Genomic DNA, 18554 nt, shown 5'->3' with positions numbered 1-18554 from the left:
CTGCACCTGTGCACAACTGCACAGAGGCCTGAGGCCATTCATGTTAGCCTGGTCCCTTATTTATTATTCCTCACTCTAGTGGACAAGCAGTTTCCAGTCCTCACATCTGTAACCAGCCAACCCACAGCAAATATGCAGTGTGGCATCTTCACCCACGCTTCAGTGGGGACAGGCTCCTAAAGCTGCTGAGGAGCCACGCTGGTCTGGTGTCCATCACTTTACAGTAGTTCTCTCTGCCACTGCTGAAAAGCTGGTGCAGTGCTGGAGGTGTGGAAAGTGGCTGCCAGTTGGCTTGCTCAGACTGAGCCATATCTCCAGTGTGGTCTTGCCAAATACCTCTGGTGGTTCTTAGCACACACCAACGAGGACTTGAGTGAGGCATTCAGCTTCTAATGTTATGTGAGTGAGTGGTAACCATTTTAGTCCTGTATATAATGTTTATAATATGCAATAATATATTTTATCTGCTGTCTGTGGGCATGTTTACTGCCACTGTGTTTGGGTATGTGCTGGGTTTAGGGTTTGACAAGGCCGTTCCTAGATGATTGGGGGCGGCAGCAGCATTGTACTAAGAAGCTGCTAACTGCAGCTGCACTCCTGCTCTGCCTGCTTTGATAGCTGAAAAATACGAGAGCAGTATGAGCCCCTGTACCACAGGGGCTACAGTGCTTCTGCCACAAAGTGACCCACTCGAGGTGCCCAAGTTCCAGCTGTAGGTACCCGTTGTCCCCCATCTAGCTGTTGCCACATCCGAGTGGCACCACGTGTCTGCTGCTTGGAGTGTCTCGGGGCACAGAGGGGATTTTGCCCCTTGTGTGGAAGAAGCTTCAAAGAGCTTTTCTCAATCCAGCGGAGGGAAAGGTACTTTCTGCAGCACTCTAGACAGTAAGGAACAGGGACTCAGGCTCTTCTCAAGGGTCTTGCTCTTGTATCTCCATGACTGATTCTGGTTTGGTTCCTGGGATGATAAGGTGAGCTGTAAACCTGGTCTCAGTCCAAGGTGACACAGCTTTAGCAGGGGACACTGAGTGTCCTACATCTGAGCTGTGGGCATGGCTCTCACAAGGGCTGGATCTGGACCCAAGTTGAACTACAAGGTTATCCCACCATATTCTACCCCTGTCTCCTGAATTCTGTGAGGAGAGAAGATAGCAGTCTGAGTGATACCCGGGGGAAGTGTTTTAAAGGGCTGAGTGTCCTTAGCATACCTAAACCCAGCACTTACCTCTCTCCGTTCCAGCTCCTCTGGCTGTTGGACAGAGCTCCTCGCTCGGCATGCACTCGGGTGAGTTTGAGCTGCAGGCAAGGATCCTGTGCAACAGACAGAGATGTGGATCCTTTCCCACATGCAGTCATTAAACTTTCTTTATTGATTTCCTTCTGAAATCCCCTTTCATTCAGCCACTGGATGGTGGTTCGTGCTGTAAAGGAACATTACTCACCTCTAGTGCTCTGAGCTGTTTTCAGTCAAGCTGGCTGGCATTGCTGACTGGTCTGATTTGGCCATGGTTTTGCATGAGTGGTCCTGCAAGTTCTTGTGCACTTTCTTGAACTTCATGAGCAGCAGCATCTGTACTTCAGATAGAAGTCTTAGGTAGCTGCCAAAGTTTCTGTGGAACCAGAACCTGTAAGAGGTTCAGGCTGTTAGCACCAAGGCTACCATAGCCACAATGCCTGCAAAAGCAGAGTGTCTCTTGTGTCTCCCTCTTCCTTTGTCATGTCATCCTTCTTCTGATGCTGAGGTTTTCAGTAATTCCATCGTCTTTGTAAATACGTACTCCAGCAAAGCCTCTCTGCTCCAGAGCAGACCCCTGGGGAACACAGGGGATTTAGAGTGCTTCCATTTGTTTCAGCTTGGCTCTGGTTCAGCTAAAAGGTCTGTGCTGACTTAGCCTAAATGCTTTTTTCTTAGAGAACAGGGACAGTTTGGCAGGTAATACCACTTGCTGTATTCTTCCGTTGTTTGAGGGTGTTTGGGATCCTAAGGATATTAGCTGGCATCGCTCGGCTGGTTGTGGTGCCTGGGCAGAGGCTGCAGGTGAGGTACAGGGGGGTAACAAACCTCCATCCAAGCTCCCTTGCTTACAGGGGATGCTGGCCCAGGTTGAGCTGGGCTGCATTAAGAGAGGACAGTGAGAATGTGAGGCCCACAGAGAAGGACAGGGCTGCCCTGGCAGCACCAGCACTCATGTCACCGGGACTTTCTTGTCTTACACATGGCTGGAGATAAGCAGGGATCTGTTGGATGCTGCAGCAGCCTATGCTGAGAAGCAGAGTGGGATCAGTGGGAAGTGCAACGATCCAGGGAAATACTGAGGCTTAAAGAGCTGCCTTTCTGTTGCCATTTTAGAAGCTTTTGGCCAGTCACTGTCTAGAGAAGGAAAGTGGCTTCCAAGAATAACTGAAAGCTTTTCTAAATAGGTTTCAAAGTGTGCAAATTCCTGATACAAGAGCCCTGGTTCTTCTGCTTTGGTTTCTTCTTACAGCCTCAAAGAAGTCAGCAGAACTGAGCCAGGCAGTCAGATTATTTTAAAGCAGTTAGAACTAGTTAAAGGTAATCTCCCTTAAGTTGATCTGCCCAAGTCTGGGGGCATTGTTCCTCTGCTGCAAAGGCAGATGCATTGCAAGAACCTTAGCACATCACCCTGCACCCCTTCAGCTGTAGTTGTGCATCAGCTGCCAGGAGACCACTGACCCCTGGGTGCTGGCTGTGGCAAGCTACAAATGCTCGGGATTCTGGGTCAAACCCAGACTATCAGAGTGCTGGAGAAGGGCCAGGGCAAACCATGCAGACTTCTGCAGCAGATGCGGCCGCCTGCCTGGCTTGATTCAAAGATCCTGAGGAGCACAGAGTGCTCAGCTGTATTCTGTGTAAAATACACAAGTTTGTTCTGATGGTTACTGCTGGAGTGAAATGGAACTCAGACTTGGCTGCTCTTCAGCAGGGGACAGGAGTCTGTCTTGCCTCCTTCAGTCTCTTTGTGGCACTGCTGTGCTTCTTTAGTTAAAGGAACAAACCTCTCATTTTCTCTCCTATTTCAGGGCAGCAGTCTTGAATCTGGACTGGTGCAGCCTGAAGGGTGAGTTGCTGTGCAGCTGCTCTGCCCTGTGCAGAGTTAGAGCAGTCTGTAGGTGTTGTGTTTGCAAAGACTGGTGGAGATGTGCAGGAGGATTCTCCTCCAAGCTGCAGGTCTGGTTCCCACTCTGTCCGTCCATGGGAGGTTTTGTTATGAAACCTCCACATCTGAAGGTTTAGCTTCTTCCTGCACAGTTAGATGCTGGTAGCTCCCAAATGGAGCTCCATCCTGGAGTGAAGCTCTGTTGCGGTACAGTGATCTCCTCATCAAGGTGTTGCAGAGGGCTTTTAGCACTACATTTAAACTACAAAGAACTTTCACTTTTCTCTCCTGTGTCCCTTGGTGTGAAGCTGCTCGTCAGTGGGATTCAGAGATCAAGGCTCTCTGCACTCTAGGGACTATTCAACTGTTGTAAATGAATTTCAGCAGTCAGTGAAAACTAAACTTCCCAGCTGCCAGAGATGCTGTGTGGTGATGGATACAGACCTGGAAAAAGGAGAAGGGTCTGGCTTTGTAAAGCTCATGAAATGTTGATGTGCTCTTCCATTTCCCTGTGAAACTGAGACGAGATACAAAGGCCACGTTTGTGCCAAAGCCTGCGACAAGCCCTCGGCCTGGCAAACAAGGAACTTTATGTATAGATAGTGTGCTTTTCTATTCAGAACATAGCTCGTGGAACTCACTAGCCTTGACCTGGGAGAGGGGTTTGATAAGCTGTAAATACAGGTATTTTATTTTTTGTACATTTTAAGAAGGAAGAAATAAATATTCCTATGTATGAAAACTAATTCTGTTTCTCTGCTCTCACTGCATGGCAGGGCTTGGGTTCTTACTGCTGGGCCCAGAGAACTTTTCAAACAGAAGAAAATAGGATTTCATTGTTACCAAGAAAACAAGAGCAAGAGACTGACAGGGAAAGGGTCAGAGCAGGGCTTCCAGTTGCCTGCTCTGCTCGGCAGAGGGGACAGCAGTGGCTTGGGCAAGGTCTTTGGCATTGTCTCCCTGAGATCCCTAGAGAGAAGCCTTTGGTGAGCAGGCAGCGAGGTGGACTGAAGACTGCACAGCTGTGCCCAGAGTGGTGACCAGCAGCACGTGTGCCCCAGGGGTCTGTGTCCAGTGTGCTCACCGATGGCCTGGGTGATTGGGCAGGGTGTACTCTCAGCAGATGGCACAAAACTGGGAGATACACCACAGGCTCACGCTGCCATCCAAAGCAGCCTCAGCAGACTGAGAAATGGAGCCACAGGAAGAACCTCAAGAAGTTCCTCAGGACCAAATGCCCTGTGCTGCCCTTCCTTTGCTGTTGGAACCCACTCCATGTCCTCTCACCCCATGCCCTCTTCAGCTGCTGCAGAAGAAGCTGCATTAGCGGTGGGGAGTTCAGCCAGCTGCACCTTGTCAGCACAGTGCCCATGCACAGCTTCAGCCCTGGGGAGCCCTCCCAAGTGGCTTGCCTGCCTGCTGCCCCATTGCTCTCAGAAGTGAGCAGGCTGGAGGCTTTAAGGGCAGCAGGCAAGGGCTGCTCTGAGGTGTGCTCAGCAGACAGTGGGGCTGAGGCTTCCAGGCTGTGTTGTGAAGGGAAGGACAGTGCACACCATGGCTAGCTGCAGCAGGATCTTTATTAGTAGAGAAGAACAGCCGGGTTGGGGGGGGGTTCAGTAGGAGGGTTTGGACCAGTGGTATCCACCATACATTGGTTTTCATGAAGGGTGTTCAAGGTTACATGTTTATAAAAGAAAACAAAACCAGTCCTCTGGAGGTGCACTCAGCAATTCCAGTATGAAAAAGCACCATGTCACCAAACAGTTTACAATACAAAAGTTTCCAAAATCTAACATGTAAAAACAGTATTTGTTCAACAGTGAGAACAACACAGTAAAAAACTCCTCACTTCCCTTCACACAACACTGCTTGTGTTTGGCACTGGAAGAAGCGATCACGAATGCGCCTTTTACCCACACAAAGCTGCTGGTGCGTGTCTACAGAGTGAGGGGGGACATGCTTTGGAAGCCAGTCACTTGTCAGGTGCAGCTGGCACTGCTGTCTGCATCAAAAGGGAAAGAACTGAAAGAACAAAGCACCTCCTAGGCTGCAGCATGGATTGTCTGCTGGCCCAGGACAGAGGCTGGAGAGCGCCTCTCTCCAACTCGATCCCCTCAGCCTTGCCCTACAGGCTGAACCCATGCCCCTCCTCCTCCAAACCCAGCAAGAAAGGTAGATCTAAGCCCTCCAAATGGTCCTGTCTTGGAAGGACTGGCCTCGAGTTCTTGCTATATTAAGCACCCCATAGAAGATTCTGAGCCCAAACTTGCCTCTCAGGCTCTTCTTTTCCTTGATTCCTCAAAATGCATTTTTAAGTCACTTTCACAAGTGGTGTTAAACCAGCCTGGCTGTCATCAGCAGTGCCAAGGAGGGGTGCCTGTGCAGGTGAGCTAACTGACAGGGGCCCGTGGGGTGTAGCTGGCTTGGGGGGGCCTTCCTCCCAGAGTTCTCCTTGGGCTGGGACCACAGCATGGAAATGGGGAGGCTTCAGTCAGAGAGGGAAAGGGGAAAACCTCAGACTCTCCAGGAAGAATTCGGCTCAAACCTGCCTCTTGTTAAGCCGAGAGAGCAGGGCGGCGGTGCCCCTGTGAGCCAGCAGCCGCTCCGTGTGTAGCCCTGGAGCAGGCTGGCGGAGGGAGCATGCAGTCCTTGGTGCTATCTGTAGAGCTTGAACAGTAACAAAACCAACTGAAAAATCATTAAACAGCTTTTACATCTTGCAGCCCAGACGCCACTAGGAAGCACAGCACTATCACACGGCGTTAGCACAGCCTGCACAGCGCACACCACCGCTGTGAGCCTCCCGCAGGCTCTGCCTGCCCTGCGCACAGAGCGCGCCCCAGCACGGCCCCAGGGGAGGCTCTGCTTTGGCTGAGCGCAGCTACAGGCGCCTCGTCCGCCCGTGAGAGTTCAGGAAGGGGTCCCACCTGCTGGGGGGGCACTACGGGGGGAGTGGCGTGCCAGCTGGGGGGCACAAAACACAGACACAAGCCTCTACTCAGCTCTCATCTCCTCGCGGGGCCTCCTCATCTGCTTCCATCTCACCAGGCAGGTTCAGTGCCTCCCCCTGGGTACCTGCTCCCAAAGCATGTGCAGCACAGTACCAAGTCCTGGCAGCTGCCCTCAGCCCCCCTGAAGGTGTCCTTTCTCTGGGCTTTGCCTGGCTGAGACCTGGCTGCAGTCCCTGTCACCAGAGACGCTTACAACAGAGGCGGGGGGAGGGGAACGAACGCATCCTGACAGCCACAGGCAGGACACTCGCAGCTCCGGACAGCCGTCAGAAAGATATGCAGAGCCAATTTAATCACGGGCGTCCCTCTGCTGCCTAAGTTGTGAAAGTCTTCCCCAGGATAGGTAGGTCTGCTTACACAGCACTCATCTGGAGAGGTGTGGGGCTTGGCCGAGACACAGGACGTGCTGAGCCCATGCTGCTGCAGCCAGCCCGCCCCTGGCAGCCTGTGCAAAGTCAGGTCTGGTGTCTGCGCTGCAGTGGAGGAATGCGCTGAGGGAACAGCGGTGCGGAAGCTCTTCCCGTGGAAGGTCATGGACTCAGAGGGGAACTGGACACTTGGATCCATTCAGCTTTTGGCCACGGTTTATCCCAATTTGTTAGTCTCTACAGCATCAAAAATACCTGCCCAAATTTACACAAACACCTGCAACTATTTCCTGCTGCACACACCTCATCCTGCACTCAGGCATGAAGTGTTCCTGCCAGAAGAGGCCAATCTTGGTCACCTTAGGTTCCAGAGCAGAAGAGATCAGAATACAGAAATACTAACTGCAAGGCTGCTCAGATGGGACTGAAGTGAGCAAGTGGAAGATGTCGGCATACTGAAATGAGGCTCAGCCTGCCTCCTTACAGCAGCTGTGCAGACGAGCCCCAGCGTAATAAAGCACTTCACTTTCAGCCACGCACGGTGAGCCTGTGGCGCCGCTGACTGCTCAGGCCACTCTGCTCTTGGGATTGCTGGGACTTTGCTAGCACATAAGCTGCATGGCCCACGGGGCTGAGGCTGAGAGCATCCAGAATACCTAAATCACAGCTAAGACATAAGTAAGAAAATGAAACACAAATGCCCAAACATAATCCTGTAGAGCATCCGCACGGCTAGCAGAGCACAATGTCTTCAGTAAGCTTCCTTAGGTCCTTACTGGATTGAAACTCTGGGTTTGTTTATCGTTTTTCTCCCAGATACTAATGGAAACTGTTTGGTTGCCCTGGAGATGGGAATGAGCCAGTGGCAGGAATTAAAAAGGTGGTCATGGCAAGAATCTGTGCTGTCTCCCCCAAACAACTGCACAGGACTCATTAATCTTCTCCCTGAATGCAGCTAATTACCAGCACAAATGAAGCTTAGAATTTAAGAGGATTTTCTCAGGTGGGTTTGCTAATCACCTCTTCTTGGGGGCACATGAGGCCAGCCCTGAAAGTTACTGAAACCTCTGTCCCCGAGGAGGAGAAAATTAGAGGTCAACCCCTCCACACGTGTTTTTGGCAGATGGCTGGAAGAGTTTCTGCCCAGCATTGCTGCACCAAAGTGATCCTTGGTCCACAGCACCTGAGTGCTCCAAGGACACCACATGCTGAATGGTGACACATAGGAAGGTGCTGCTTCTACCTGGCAGAAATCAGGTCTCTGGAATAAAGTGTGGGAATGGAGAGATGCTCCGGGCAGGGGCTGCCCTCAGTGCCTCAGCAAACACCACCAGGAGAACCACAGGGGTCAGCCTGCTCTAGAAAGGTTTGATCCTGCCACTGCTGAATGATGGCAAGGTGCTCACAGTGGGGGCAGAGACTGGGATTCAGCTCAGAAACTGCTCCACCTCACTGCATCAAGCCTGGCTTCTCCAGATGACAAGGGCTGGTGTTTGTTAGCAATCCACACAGAGGGTAGGGATGGAAGCAAAGCCTTGGAAAGCTGGAGACCCTGACCACCTGCCCTGGAGAGGTGAGAACATCTTTGGTACGAGGTCAGTGCATGAGGGGCAGATCCAAGACATCTCAGCTGCACAGTAAGTAAACGATATGGAGAAGGTGGCTGTTGTGTGCCTCGAGGTTTAGGAAGCACCCAGCAGGCTGAATAGCCTCAGATGATCAGTTCTGTGTGGTGGGACTCGGAGTTTCCAGCCTCAGCAGGTCCCACCTGGTCCCACCGAGCAGGCTGGCACAGAGGAGCTGTTGTTGAGGGGGTTTTGCCCTGCAAGTTCAGACCCCACTCTAAGGGCAGGGATATATCTCTCACAGCTTTCCATCTCATCACAACCCAAGCTGGTGTGGGGCCCTGTCTGCTGTGTATTAGTCAGCATTTCACACAGGACAGTTGATTATGGCTGCACACAGGCAGGTGACACTGGCAGCCAGTGAGGAAAATCAAATCTGTGTGTTGCAAGAAGCCCTTCACATCTGGCCTTTCCTGCTGCCTCTAGTTAAGAAATGGAGAGGGCATCTGGAAAGCTTTCTGCCTTAGCCTGTGACAATCCCCATGTGAAACAGCTTCTCAGCGCAGATGGGTCTGGAAGCGACAGCGGCAGAAGCCAGGCTAGAACAGAGTGCTGCTGAAACACCCGTGGTAGCCAGGAATGGTTCCTGCAAGGGGTGAGAAGATTGCCTTTGCATCTGACCTACTGCTCTGAAGCTGAAAGGCACCTAGCCGCTTCTGCAGGCCCTCAGTGACGGTGCTGACTCTGGTGCCGCTGCTTTCCAATGCCCACTTTACAGATCCCTGTTGCTTTTTGCCTCTGTGTGCTTACAGCACAGCTGTTCTCACCTTCCCAGCCTGGAAACTGTCACCTGAGCTTTCCCTTCTGTCAAACGGAGCTTTCCCTTCTTGTCCACCACAACAGGGAAGAAAGCTCCTGCAGGCAGTGTTTTGCCCTTGGTTACACTCAGGAAATGCCTCAGGCGCTCCTGAGAGCTGTTCAGCTCCCAACGCGGGGTATGGCAGATAGCTCTGGTGCTTCTAACGCCAGCAGTTACTCTGCTTCTGCAGCTGCACGCGGGGATTTGAAGGTGTCCTTGGTCAGCACCTCTGCAGGTGCAGCAGACAGGGCTGCTCAGCTAAAGTGCCATATCTGGCAGGGCTGGAGCCCAGGGCGCTCACACCAAGGCTCTGCCGCGGCACTGCTTTGTCTCTTGGCTGCACAGTCAGCTGGGAGCTCTGCGCACAGCTCTGGCTGGCTGCTGTTTGCCAAGCTTCTGGGCATTTCTAGGCACAAGCTCTGCACATGGTACCAAAGAAACTGACTTCCACCACTGTGGGGCTCCTACATGAGAGCCCACCCAGCCAGACACAGAGCAAAGCATGCATCCAAATGCTTGTGCAAAAGGCAGCTGAAATGTTCTTCTCCGCCAGCCCTGCACCACTTACTTGACACCTAACTCTTGAGGCTAAGGACCACCTCACAGGAAGCCGAGTGATCACAAGAAAGACAGAAGTAGGTGCTGGTATAGGGAGTGTTGAGATCTTGTCCAGCCCTCCTAGGCATGAAAAAGAAGCTCTTTTGAAGGAGACTTCCTGTATCCTTGACGCTGCTGCACTGCTGTCATGCTGGATCTTCAGCAGCACTCCTAACAAAAAAGGAGACCTTTTTTCAAGGAAAGGAGGCAGCTGAGCTCAAAGCGTTCATTCTGACACAAGGGACTCCCTTCCCACTAGCACGTGTCCCCAGGGACCTGACAGCTATCACCGTGTCCCCCGGTTCACATGCACTGAGAGAGGCACAGCCATGGCCATGCTCTCAGCTCAGCTTAGGCTATGGATTAGGGCTCAACATGAAGTGGCCACAGGTCAGGAAGGTTCCTGCTTCTGTGTGTGCTTCCAGCCTGCAGCAAGCACACGGTGAAGAGACTTAGCCTGGCCTGCAGGGGAAGAAATTCAGCTAAGCTGCATTACTGCACATTTGCCATGGCTAGAGAGAGCACAGGCTGAAAGGTCCCAGGGCTCTGCCTCCAGGAACAGCTAATAAACCATGGGGACTCAGTCATGTGTGACCACTTCTTGTGCTGGTGTGCAGTGCTTCTGTACATAGAAGTCGTCCAACTACAGAACTCAGAGACTTCTGCCCTACTGTTTCAAGCAGCAGTGCCTAGAATTTGTGAAAATTGTGTTTGGTAAGAGAACAACACAGCACAAAATGCCCCAGGAGGAGAAAAACCCTGCAGACTCCTACCGACAGCAAGAGGAACAGCACAGCTCCTTGTACCTTGGGAATATCCCCTTCTGCCAGCTCACAGGGCTCCAAATCATGCTGGAACACAGACCTTTCTGCAGTCCCCCTCGAACCCTGAGTGCTCACAAACACACAGGGGTGCTGGTTTCACAAGGGTCGTGTTCCCTCTTCCCTTGCCAAAGCACCCTAAACCAGAACCTGGCTGCTGCTGGTCACCCAAGCAATGGTCCTCATCTCACATCTTCCAGCCCAGAGTCTGGCAAACTGACTGGGAATGATGGAGTAGCATTTGCTGTGCATTCAGTCTGCATGGGGGCTGGTCTCATCTGGCCAACCTGTGAGTGAAGCTCTCCTCTTTCACATGGGGCTGACACTAGAGCACACTGACAGAGAGACGATGTGAAACACTCTGCTGCCACCTGCCATCCTTCCTGGACAGAAATACTGCTGATGGCTTCTTGTGCTCTTCCATACAGGACAGATCATTTGGCTTCAAAAGGCTCACAAAGGCAGCACGGCTGCATGTGCCAAGGTGAGCAAAGCAGAAAATTCCAGTCCAAGGTGCAGCACACTGCTGCTGTCCTGCTGGCCCGAGGTCTGCAGATGCTCCTAGCACAACAGCTAGGGATCACTTTTAAAGTACACACAGAGGCAGAGAAAAGGAATAGATAAGAATTTAAAAGAATTCCTATCAACAGTGGTAGGCAGGTAAAAGAATAACTCCAGCAATCTGTAAATGCTTAGAGAATCATCTGATCTCCAGCTCCACCCTCTGCAGCTGCAGACCGATTCTCCCAGATTTTGTGAGCCGAGGCAGGAATTGCCTGGGGCCACACTGCAGGTTGTGTTTTCAAACGTGCATTGTGCAGTGTTAATGTGTGAAGCAAGCCCGGTCCCAATACCCAGAACTACAGAACAAAACCAGAGAGGTTATACTCTGGGCCAGAAATATCTTACACAACCAAAAAGAGATGGAATTCAGCCACTTGAGTAAAAGTCAATGTTGTAAACCTTTGAGTCATGTGTAACTGCTTCCATGTTAAGGGGAAGATGAAACTGCAGAAGGTATCCAAGTTCATCTGCAGGTAGGTCTGGGCTGCTCTGATTTGGGTGCCCGCACTGAGCTGTCAGGTTCAGCAGGGTTCCTCCAGCATCACCTAGTCCTGCCCAGGCAGCAGTGGTGATGGAGCAGCTGGGGCAGAGGGACTGGTTGTTCCTGCCTGACAGATGGGCTGTTGATTTAAGGCATGTCCACTGACCTTCTGCAGCAATCCTCAGCAGTCTGGCCAGGCTCATCCTGCTGAAAAACACCCTTCAAAGCACGGAAGAGGGAACATGGCTTTGAATACACGAGGGGACGGGTACAGCAAAGAGGGTCGGAACCTCTCCAGGTAAAGCAGAAGAGGACCCTGAAGAAGGTAACACGAACTCTCTTTCAAAGGGTTGGATTTGTGCACAGCATGTGGAGAGAGGCACAGGGAGAAGGTGATAGGGAACATTCCCATCCACCAGAGCTGGTGCCACATTTGCCCGTGGTGCTCCCAACAGCTCAAAGTGTCAGGTGTTGAAAGCCGTGTCTGTGCTTGGGCCTCTTTGGCTTTCTCATTTCCCTGCACACATCTCTGCTGGATGTTTTGATCAAGAGAGTGGGAATATGCCAGCAGCTGCATTTCTGTGACCCTTGGGGACAGAGGTGTGTGCCTGAAGAGGTTGACTGAGAGCAATTAGCCACTCAGAATAACTTTAGTACAAGTGATTAGCAACGCTGTTTCCAGCTGGCTTTTATTGTGTTTTAATATGCTCTGCACTCCACACCTGGCAAAGCAAATGGCAGGAAAAACTGCCCAGGACTTATTCCTCTCAGCTACTCATACTCAACTGCTTGTTCATGACTTCGAATTAGTACTTTGCTAATTATTGTCTGCAAGGCAGACTTATTTTATGTCGTTTATTTTAAACTCAGGCTACTGGGGATTAGCATCTACAAGGTCACTTGAGAAAACCCCACCTCTGCCTGTCAAAGGTTAAGGAGCTCTCCAGTTCCCAGCGCCGTGCCCTGCCCACACGGGTAACTCCGGCAGGCTCAGGGAGCAGACTTTAGCTAATGGCGGATTAACGCCAATTTAGTCAGCATAATGCCTGCTGTCGCCAAAGCTTTTCCATTGCAGCAGCGCTTGCCAAGTCCCTGTGAAACCCCACGTCTGTGCCAGGGCTTTGCGTGCAGCAGCGCTGACCAAAGGATACACTTTGGCAGCAGCAAGTTTCAACCCTCCTGCACCTGGGCGAGAAGATAAACATTCACCATCTCTCTCAGGAGCTGGTCCTGTTTGAATTTTAACTTAGATAAATACACCCAGAAGTGTGCCATTTCCTCACCTCAGTGCAGACTTTCCAGACGTTACTGAAATAAGTGACATACAAATGCTACAATTGTGTGTTTAAAACAAGTTTCGATGACAGCCTTCCACTAAGAGCAGGTCCAGAAACTCCGTGAGCTATGTGAAGAGAGCCAAAACCACCCCCAGACTTCACACCGTGCAAGAGCATGCAGACAGCAGCAGCGCCTCGGGGAGCTGCTTGCAGGTGCCCACCAGCTCCTCACCTGTGTGCCCACGCTCCTCTGCAGAGGCTGCTTCACTGCTGACCTGAAAATGCCACATTCAACAAGGATCCTCCTTAAACTCATTGTCCAGACCCGGTCTGCCATCTCTGTCTGCCGTTGCTGACCCCAAACGGGAAGAGGAATAGTTGGCTCTGCATCTGGGGCTCGGGATTGCAACCTGCTGAGCTTCCAGGCCAAGCCACGTGAGAGCAGCCACTGTAAGCCTGGCCAGAGCCACTGACCTTCATTTCATCCCTTCTATCTGCTTCTCCCTGGACAATGTTCACAGCACTGAAACAAGGAAGCATAGGAGCAGGGGTGCAAGCGATGCACCCCACACGTTTTGCACTTTGTACTTCTTCCCAGTCCTGTCTTTGACCTTAACTGGTGCCCTCTGGACAGGAGAGCAAGTCCCAAGTGAGTCCTGCCCTACTTATCACGGCCCCTTTGGTTCAACCTCTACAACACTTTCAGGTCCTGCAGGTGAATACCTAGCTACTAGAGCAGCAATTTAAAGTCTATCCGTGTACTGCTGCCAAGGGTTTCGTTGTTGGTTTCCTCCTTCTCAAAGGTGTCCTCTCCAAAAGAGACGTGTGAAAACAAAGCAAAACAACCCGGAGCGAAGTCTGTAAAACAAGGCTAACATCACAATACCTGCTTAACACAGTACCGCCTGCCTCTGGACAAGTCGTTAAGAGCAATTCAGCATTCTTTGAATTAATCCACAACAAAAGAAGCTATAAGATGCCACAAATGAAGGCATAATTGGCCATACGGAGGCAACACTACCATGAATGTTGTTTGGCAAGGAAAAAAAAAACCAAAGCAGATACAGAATTCATCCAAAGAAGGGGCTCAGAACTGCCCGGCGCTGCTGGGATCACACTGCAGGAGTCGGACTATGGAGGGGTCACTCTTGGCGCCGCGGATGAACTCTTCCAGAGAGAGCTTGCCTAGAAAAGAAATCTTTGCTTAGCAGACGTAGTGGGCTGCAGCAGACCTGCCAAGCCTCTGCATAAGCACAGTGGAAGGAAGCTGGGGGAGCCCAAAGAAAATTCCTGGTAAAGTACCCTCACAAGGCAAAGCCTTGCCTGTGTGCATCCCTGCGGGCTGTGGATGACGGTGGCATTGCCTGGGTGGCTGAAGGAAGAGCGGAGGGTGTGAGGTGTCACTCGATGAGGGCAGCATACCCCAGCCACCCAGTACAGGGGCAGCTGCCCCAGTGCCTGCAGGGTGCCTACCGTCACGGTTGGTGTCCATCTGTCGGAAGATCTTCTCTGTCCTCTTCTCTGGTGTTGACTCATCTTCAGGCATCTTCATTACAGATGAAACCATCTTATAGATTGCCTGTGTGACATGACAGAAGTACAGAGCTGGTAAGAACCACAGTATCTGGATGTGGGGTTATGAATAGCTCCTGGTGACAGAAAGAGGCAAAAAATATCCCAGGAACATTGTCTGAGCTCTGGATGCTGAAAGGAGTCAGGTGGCATCAGTACCTGCAGCTGCCCTCTTCAGCAGGACACCTGTCTGTGAAGGACTGTGTTTATTTAGTCACAGTCAGATTCAGCCTAGGTTTGGACTCTGTTTACACCCTTACGAAAAGGATGAATTTACCACATGTGCAGCACATTAGGCACTGGAAGCTTCTCGTGCCCAAGGGAACAGCAACTCCAACAAGGTCCTGCCCTTTGCTGTGATGTGTCTCTGTGCTTTGTCCACTTGGGCTCTGTCCTCACCACTCCCGTCTCCTCACCCTGTTTTTGCTTCTCCCTCATCTCCTTTCTCTTGGTCAGCATCATGCCCAGAGGGTGGGCAGTGACTGCCTGCCTGCCTGTGTTTGCCATGGCTTACGGATAATGAAGGCTTGACCATCAAGGAGCTGCCTTTGGCTCGAGGCCGATGTGCTGGGAACCCCCTCCACAATTTGTTCCACAGAGAGCAGGTGCTCTGGTCCCTCCCATACCTATGCCCTTAGTCTGGCGTGGTGCCGGCTGCAATGTTCATTTCAAACCATGGAGGAGCAGGTGTCTCTTGAGCTGCTTCTCCAAACCCTGCCTGCACATATGAGCATGCAGTACCAGTAAACAAGTGGGGTTTGGGTCAGACTTCTTTACGGTGCCACACAGCTGTGGGGACAGCAGCAGCCAGATGGTTGCAGGTTGGTGGCCTCAGAGGAGCTTCCTGGCCATTTGCACATACCGGTGCTGCCCTGCTCCAAACCAGCTCCATCAGCTCCCCACTGCAGCTGGGTGGCCTCGGCTGATGAGTGCTGCATTGGGCAGTCACTTGGCTCTGCAGCCCAGGTCTGTGGATGTGGATCCCTTTCCAATCCCTGTTTTCCCCAGCAGTGTCTGCAGCAATCAGTTGACAACTGAGTGCAGATGTGAGTGCATTAGCTCTTCGTTCTGTTTCCTCCTGCTCTGGGGATGGGTCGTGTTGTAAGTCCAGGCTGGCTCACTGGAACTCCTCTCTCCCCTCTTTCCATTCATGAATGTTCTCTGCCTAGCACACTCTCATCATCCAGACCAGGGCCCCAACAGCCAGCTCCCGGAGCAGAGCAGCGCCGCCTGACCAGCTGGAGGATGCTGCTGAGCTCACAGACATTCTGCTCCCAAGACTAGGGAACACCTACTTCCTTGGCCATCTTGCTGGCATCTGCTCTGCCAGCAGCTCACCTGGGCAGGAGATGTGAAATAGAACTTTAAATAACTTCAAGAATTATACTCTGAGAAAGACATTTGTCTCATTAAGTAATTATTCATCTTTTATTGGTCTGCTGGAGGCTCCCAGCCCCACAGTAAGGCTGTAACGTTAGCTTTGGACCTCTGTAGGAAAGTAGAGCATGAATAGCTACTGCCTGAATGGAAAAATGGTGAGCACCATTTTGATCATCATCATCACCACCATTTGTACTCTGGGAGTGCCCAGAGGCTCCCAAGAGAATTGGGGTGCCAGAGATCCTGCCCACACAACTGTAATCATCTGATAACCAGGACAGAAGAAAGGATGAACATGCAAGCAGCATGGGAAGGAGGCAACAGGGGAAGAAAAAAACAAAGGAAGGGGCTGACAGTAAAGGATTTCCACCTTCCTTGTCCTCGCTGGCATGCAAGGCTTGCAGGGGTCAGCAAGAGATGATGCTTATGAATCTACCAGCATGGAAGTATCTTAAGCTGTCTGGCTGTTGTCTAGAGTAGCAAGAGAGGTGGAAGGGTCACTCCCTCACTCTGGATGAGAAGACAGCACAGCAGAGAATCTGCACTGGAAATGTGGGAGGAAGGTCTGGGCTGGGGGTGCAGGCATGTCTGACCCCATCCAAGTAACCATAGTAAGAATATGCAGATTTTTAGGACAAAAAAAGAGCACTTCAGAATGACTTCATCCTGCAGGGTCCTTTTCACAGAGGCGTGTGAAGGGAATAGCAGATGAGATATTCTAGGAAAGCCAGATGGGAATAACATAGCAAGCATTCCTTTCCTGCTGAAAGTGGTTACACTGGACAGATTCTTATGTCCTTACTCAGGAGGCCAGCGGGAAGTTTTCCCAAAGTAAGAGCCAGCTAAAGCTGATTAAAGATCTTGTATGAATACAGAGCAGCTGCACAGAGCTCTCTATTGCTTGTTTGAAAGAGCAGGCTCTGAAAGGAGCTGGTTTGATGCAAACACTAATGGGGAGCTGGGCTGCAGCAGCCCTGGGCTGCAGCCTGGGACTGAAAGGCTGCAGGGATTCCACTCCACATGGAGTGCAGCATCTTGGCCTCACAGCACCTGGGCTGAAAGCCATTGGTGGCATTCAGGAGAAGGTGTAGAGGTGGTTACCTACCAGCAGCCATCTAAGTCAGGGCAGCTTTTGCAGGTGGACTTCTGTCAGGAGAGCGTCCAGCTCCCTGGTACCCCCACACACCACCAAGAGCTGGTGCCTCCAGAGCCCCATGTGCATCACCCCATGGGCCATGTTGCTCCCACTCACTGGCTGCCACTCTCTGTGTAGGCCAGAAACCTTGGTGGGGACTGCAGTTTCCTGCTGCACTTGGCAAAGTGTCAAAGAGCTTCTTCCACTTATGGCAGTGATGGCAGCACAAATTTCCAGCCAATCCTTTTTTACTCTGTTGAAATAAATTTTGACAACCAAGAGACAGAGACACGTCAGCTTCTGTCTCCTCTGGGCTTCCAAGGGAGCAAGCCCAGCAGGTGAAACCTCTGTGCTCTGCTTGTACTGGACTGAAAGTGTTAGGTTTAGCTCTCGGCTCAGTACTCTTAAGCATGCCTTGTGACTCCATATGGTGAAAAATGTACTCTTAGAAGAAGATTTTCGTCTCTTATGAGAGATTCTCACCAAATATGTTCCATTTTAGCAAGGAAAATGAAGACAAATCTATCTGCTTTGCAGCTATTTTCTGAGTGGACTAGGATATTCGGATTGTTGGTAAACATGGGAGACAGGAAAAGCATTTCTAGAGCAGGAGACTCTGAGAGGATCTAAGGTGAAATCAGTCATAAGGGCAGGCTATGAAGCACCTTCCCACAGTACTCTGCAGATATGCTGTGCCTGGTGGGTGTAACAGTGCCCTGTGACCTTCTTTCATTAGGCACAGCAACCATCAGACCACCACTGAAGCTCTTCAAGTGATGTGATCCTCCAAAGCATCCAGCCAGATCCATGGGGATGGCTCACTCATGTCTCCAGGCTCAGCTTTTTGGAGATCTGCCTAGGGGAAGTTGACAGCAGGCAAGGTGAGTCTGTGACAGGCTGTGTGTGGTTAACAGCACTATGGTAGCTGGAGCTTAAGAGAATGCAGTTGTTTTGCCCTCCACCCTCTTGCTCTGCAGAGAAACTGAAATGCAGCTTGTCCAGAAATGTGGTGGAGGCTCCATCCCTGGACACATTCAAGGTCAGACTCCATGGGGCCCTGAGCAACCTGATCTAGTTAAAGGTGTCTCTGCTCACTGCACGATGACCTTTGAGGGTCCCTTCCAACTCAATGTATTCTGTGACTCTATGATTCCAAAGCAGGCTTCAGAAAGCTAGTATGAACCATGCACACTCATCTGCTCAGCACCTGGCCAGTTACTGTGGGACATGAGCCATCTTAATCAGTAGCTCTGCTGTTCTGGTGCTGCTGCAGCTACCACAAGCACCTTCTTGCAATGTGCAGCAGGAGTGCAAGGCCTGCATTGCCTGCAGCGCTGTTAGGTGAGGTCAGAGCAGGAGAAAGGAAATGCAGGTAACCACCAGTGTGGCAATGAGAAGCACTGCTGAGAGAGGGCTTTCCACACCAAGAACATCAGCTTGGGAAAGAAGAGCGCCTCTTGCCCCGGTTCTGTTTAAGATACAGCAATGCCACAGCAGCAGGAGCAGCCTTCTTTTGGAAATGGAGACTTCCAGACTGAAAGTGCTCATTTCATGTTCAATCTGATGTCTTGTTTCATGCAAAAGTCCCAGGGAAAACGAAATGCTCCTGCTCTACCTGTGTGCAAAGGTGTGCTGGGTAAGGGGCTTGTAACAGGAAGACTTTGGCTCTTTCCATATTAAAAATAATCACATTTTGTAAACAAAAGTGATAGTCCTTGACAGGGCTTTTGTCAGGTCTAACTGCTCTGCAGCAAGGAACTCCTCAAAAAGGCAAGAAAATGGCTTTCTACTTCAGTTTCGTGTAT

The 18554-nt window shown here is 51.2% G+C and overlaps 1 protein-coding gene across 1 annotated transcript in view; it reads right to left on the bottom strand.

The window, feature by feature from the left end:
* Positions 1-12045: 12045 nt before the first annotated feature.
* Positions 12046-18554, bottom strand: part of NCALD (neurocalcin delta) — a 41079-nt gene continuing 34570 nt past the window's right edge. The window contains exons 3-4 of the mRNA XM_064154008.1: positions 14136-14241; positions 12046-13847 (exon numbers count right to left, since the gene is read on the bottom strand). Of these exons, the coding sequence (XP_064010078.1) occupies positions 13750-13847; positions 14136-14241 (204 nt within the window). The 3' untranslated portion in view covers positions 12046-13749. The remainder of the gene's footprint in view (positions 13848-14135; positions 14242-18554) is intronic.

Source organism: Pogoniulus pusillus, chromosome 14 (assembly GCF_015220805.1).
Source record: "Pogoniulus pusillus isolate bPogPus1 chromosome 14, bPogPus1.pri, whole genome shotgun sequence".
NCBI classification, from domain to species: domain Eukaryota; kingdom Metazoa; phylum Chordata; class Aves; order Piciformes; family Lybiidae; genus Pogoniulus; species Pogoniulus pusillus.
Note: the sequence above shows the minus strand (reverse complement) of the source record. Positions and strands in the feature narration are given on the sequence as shown.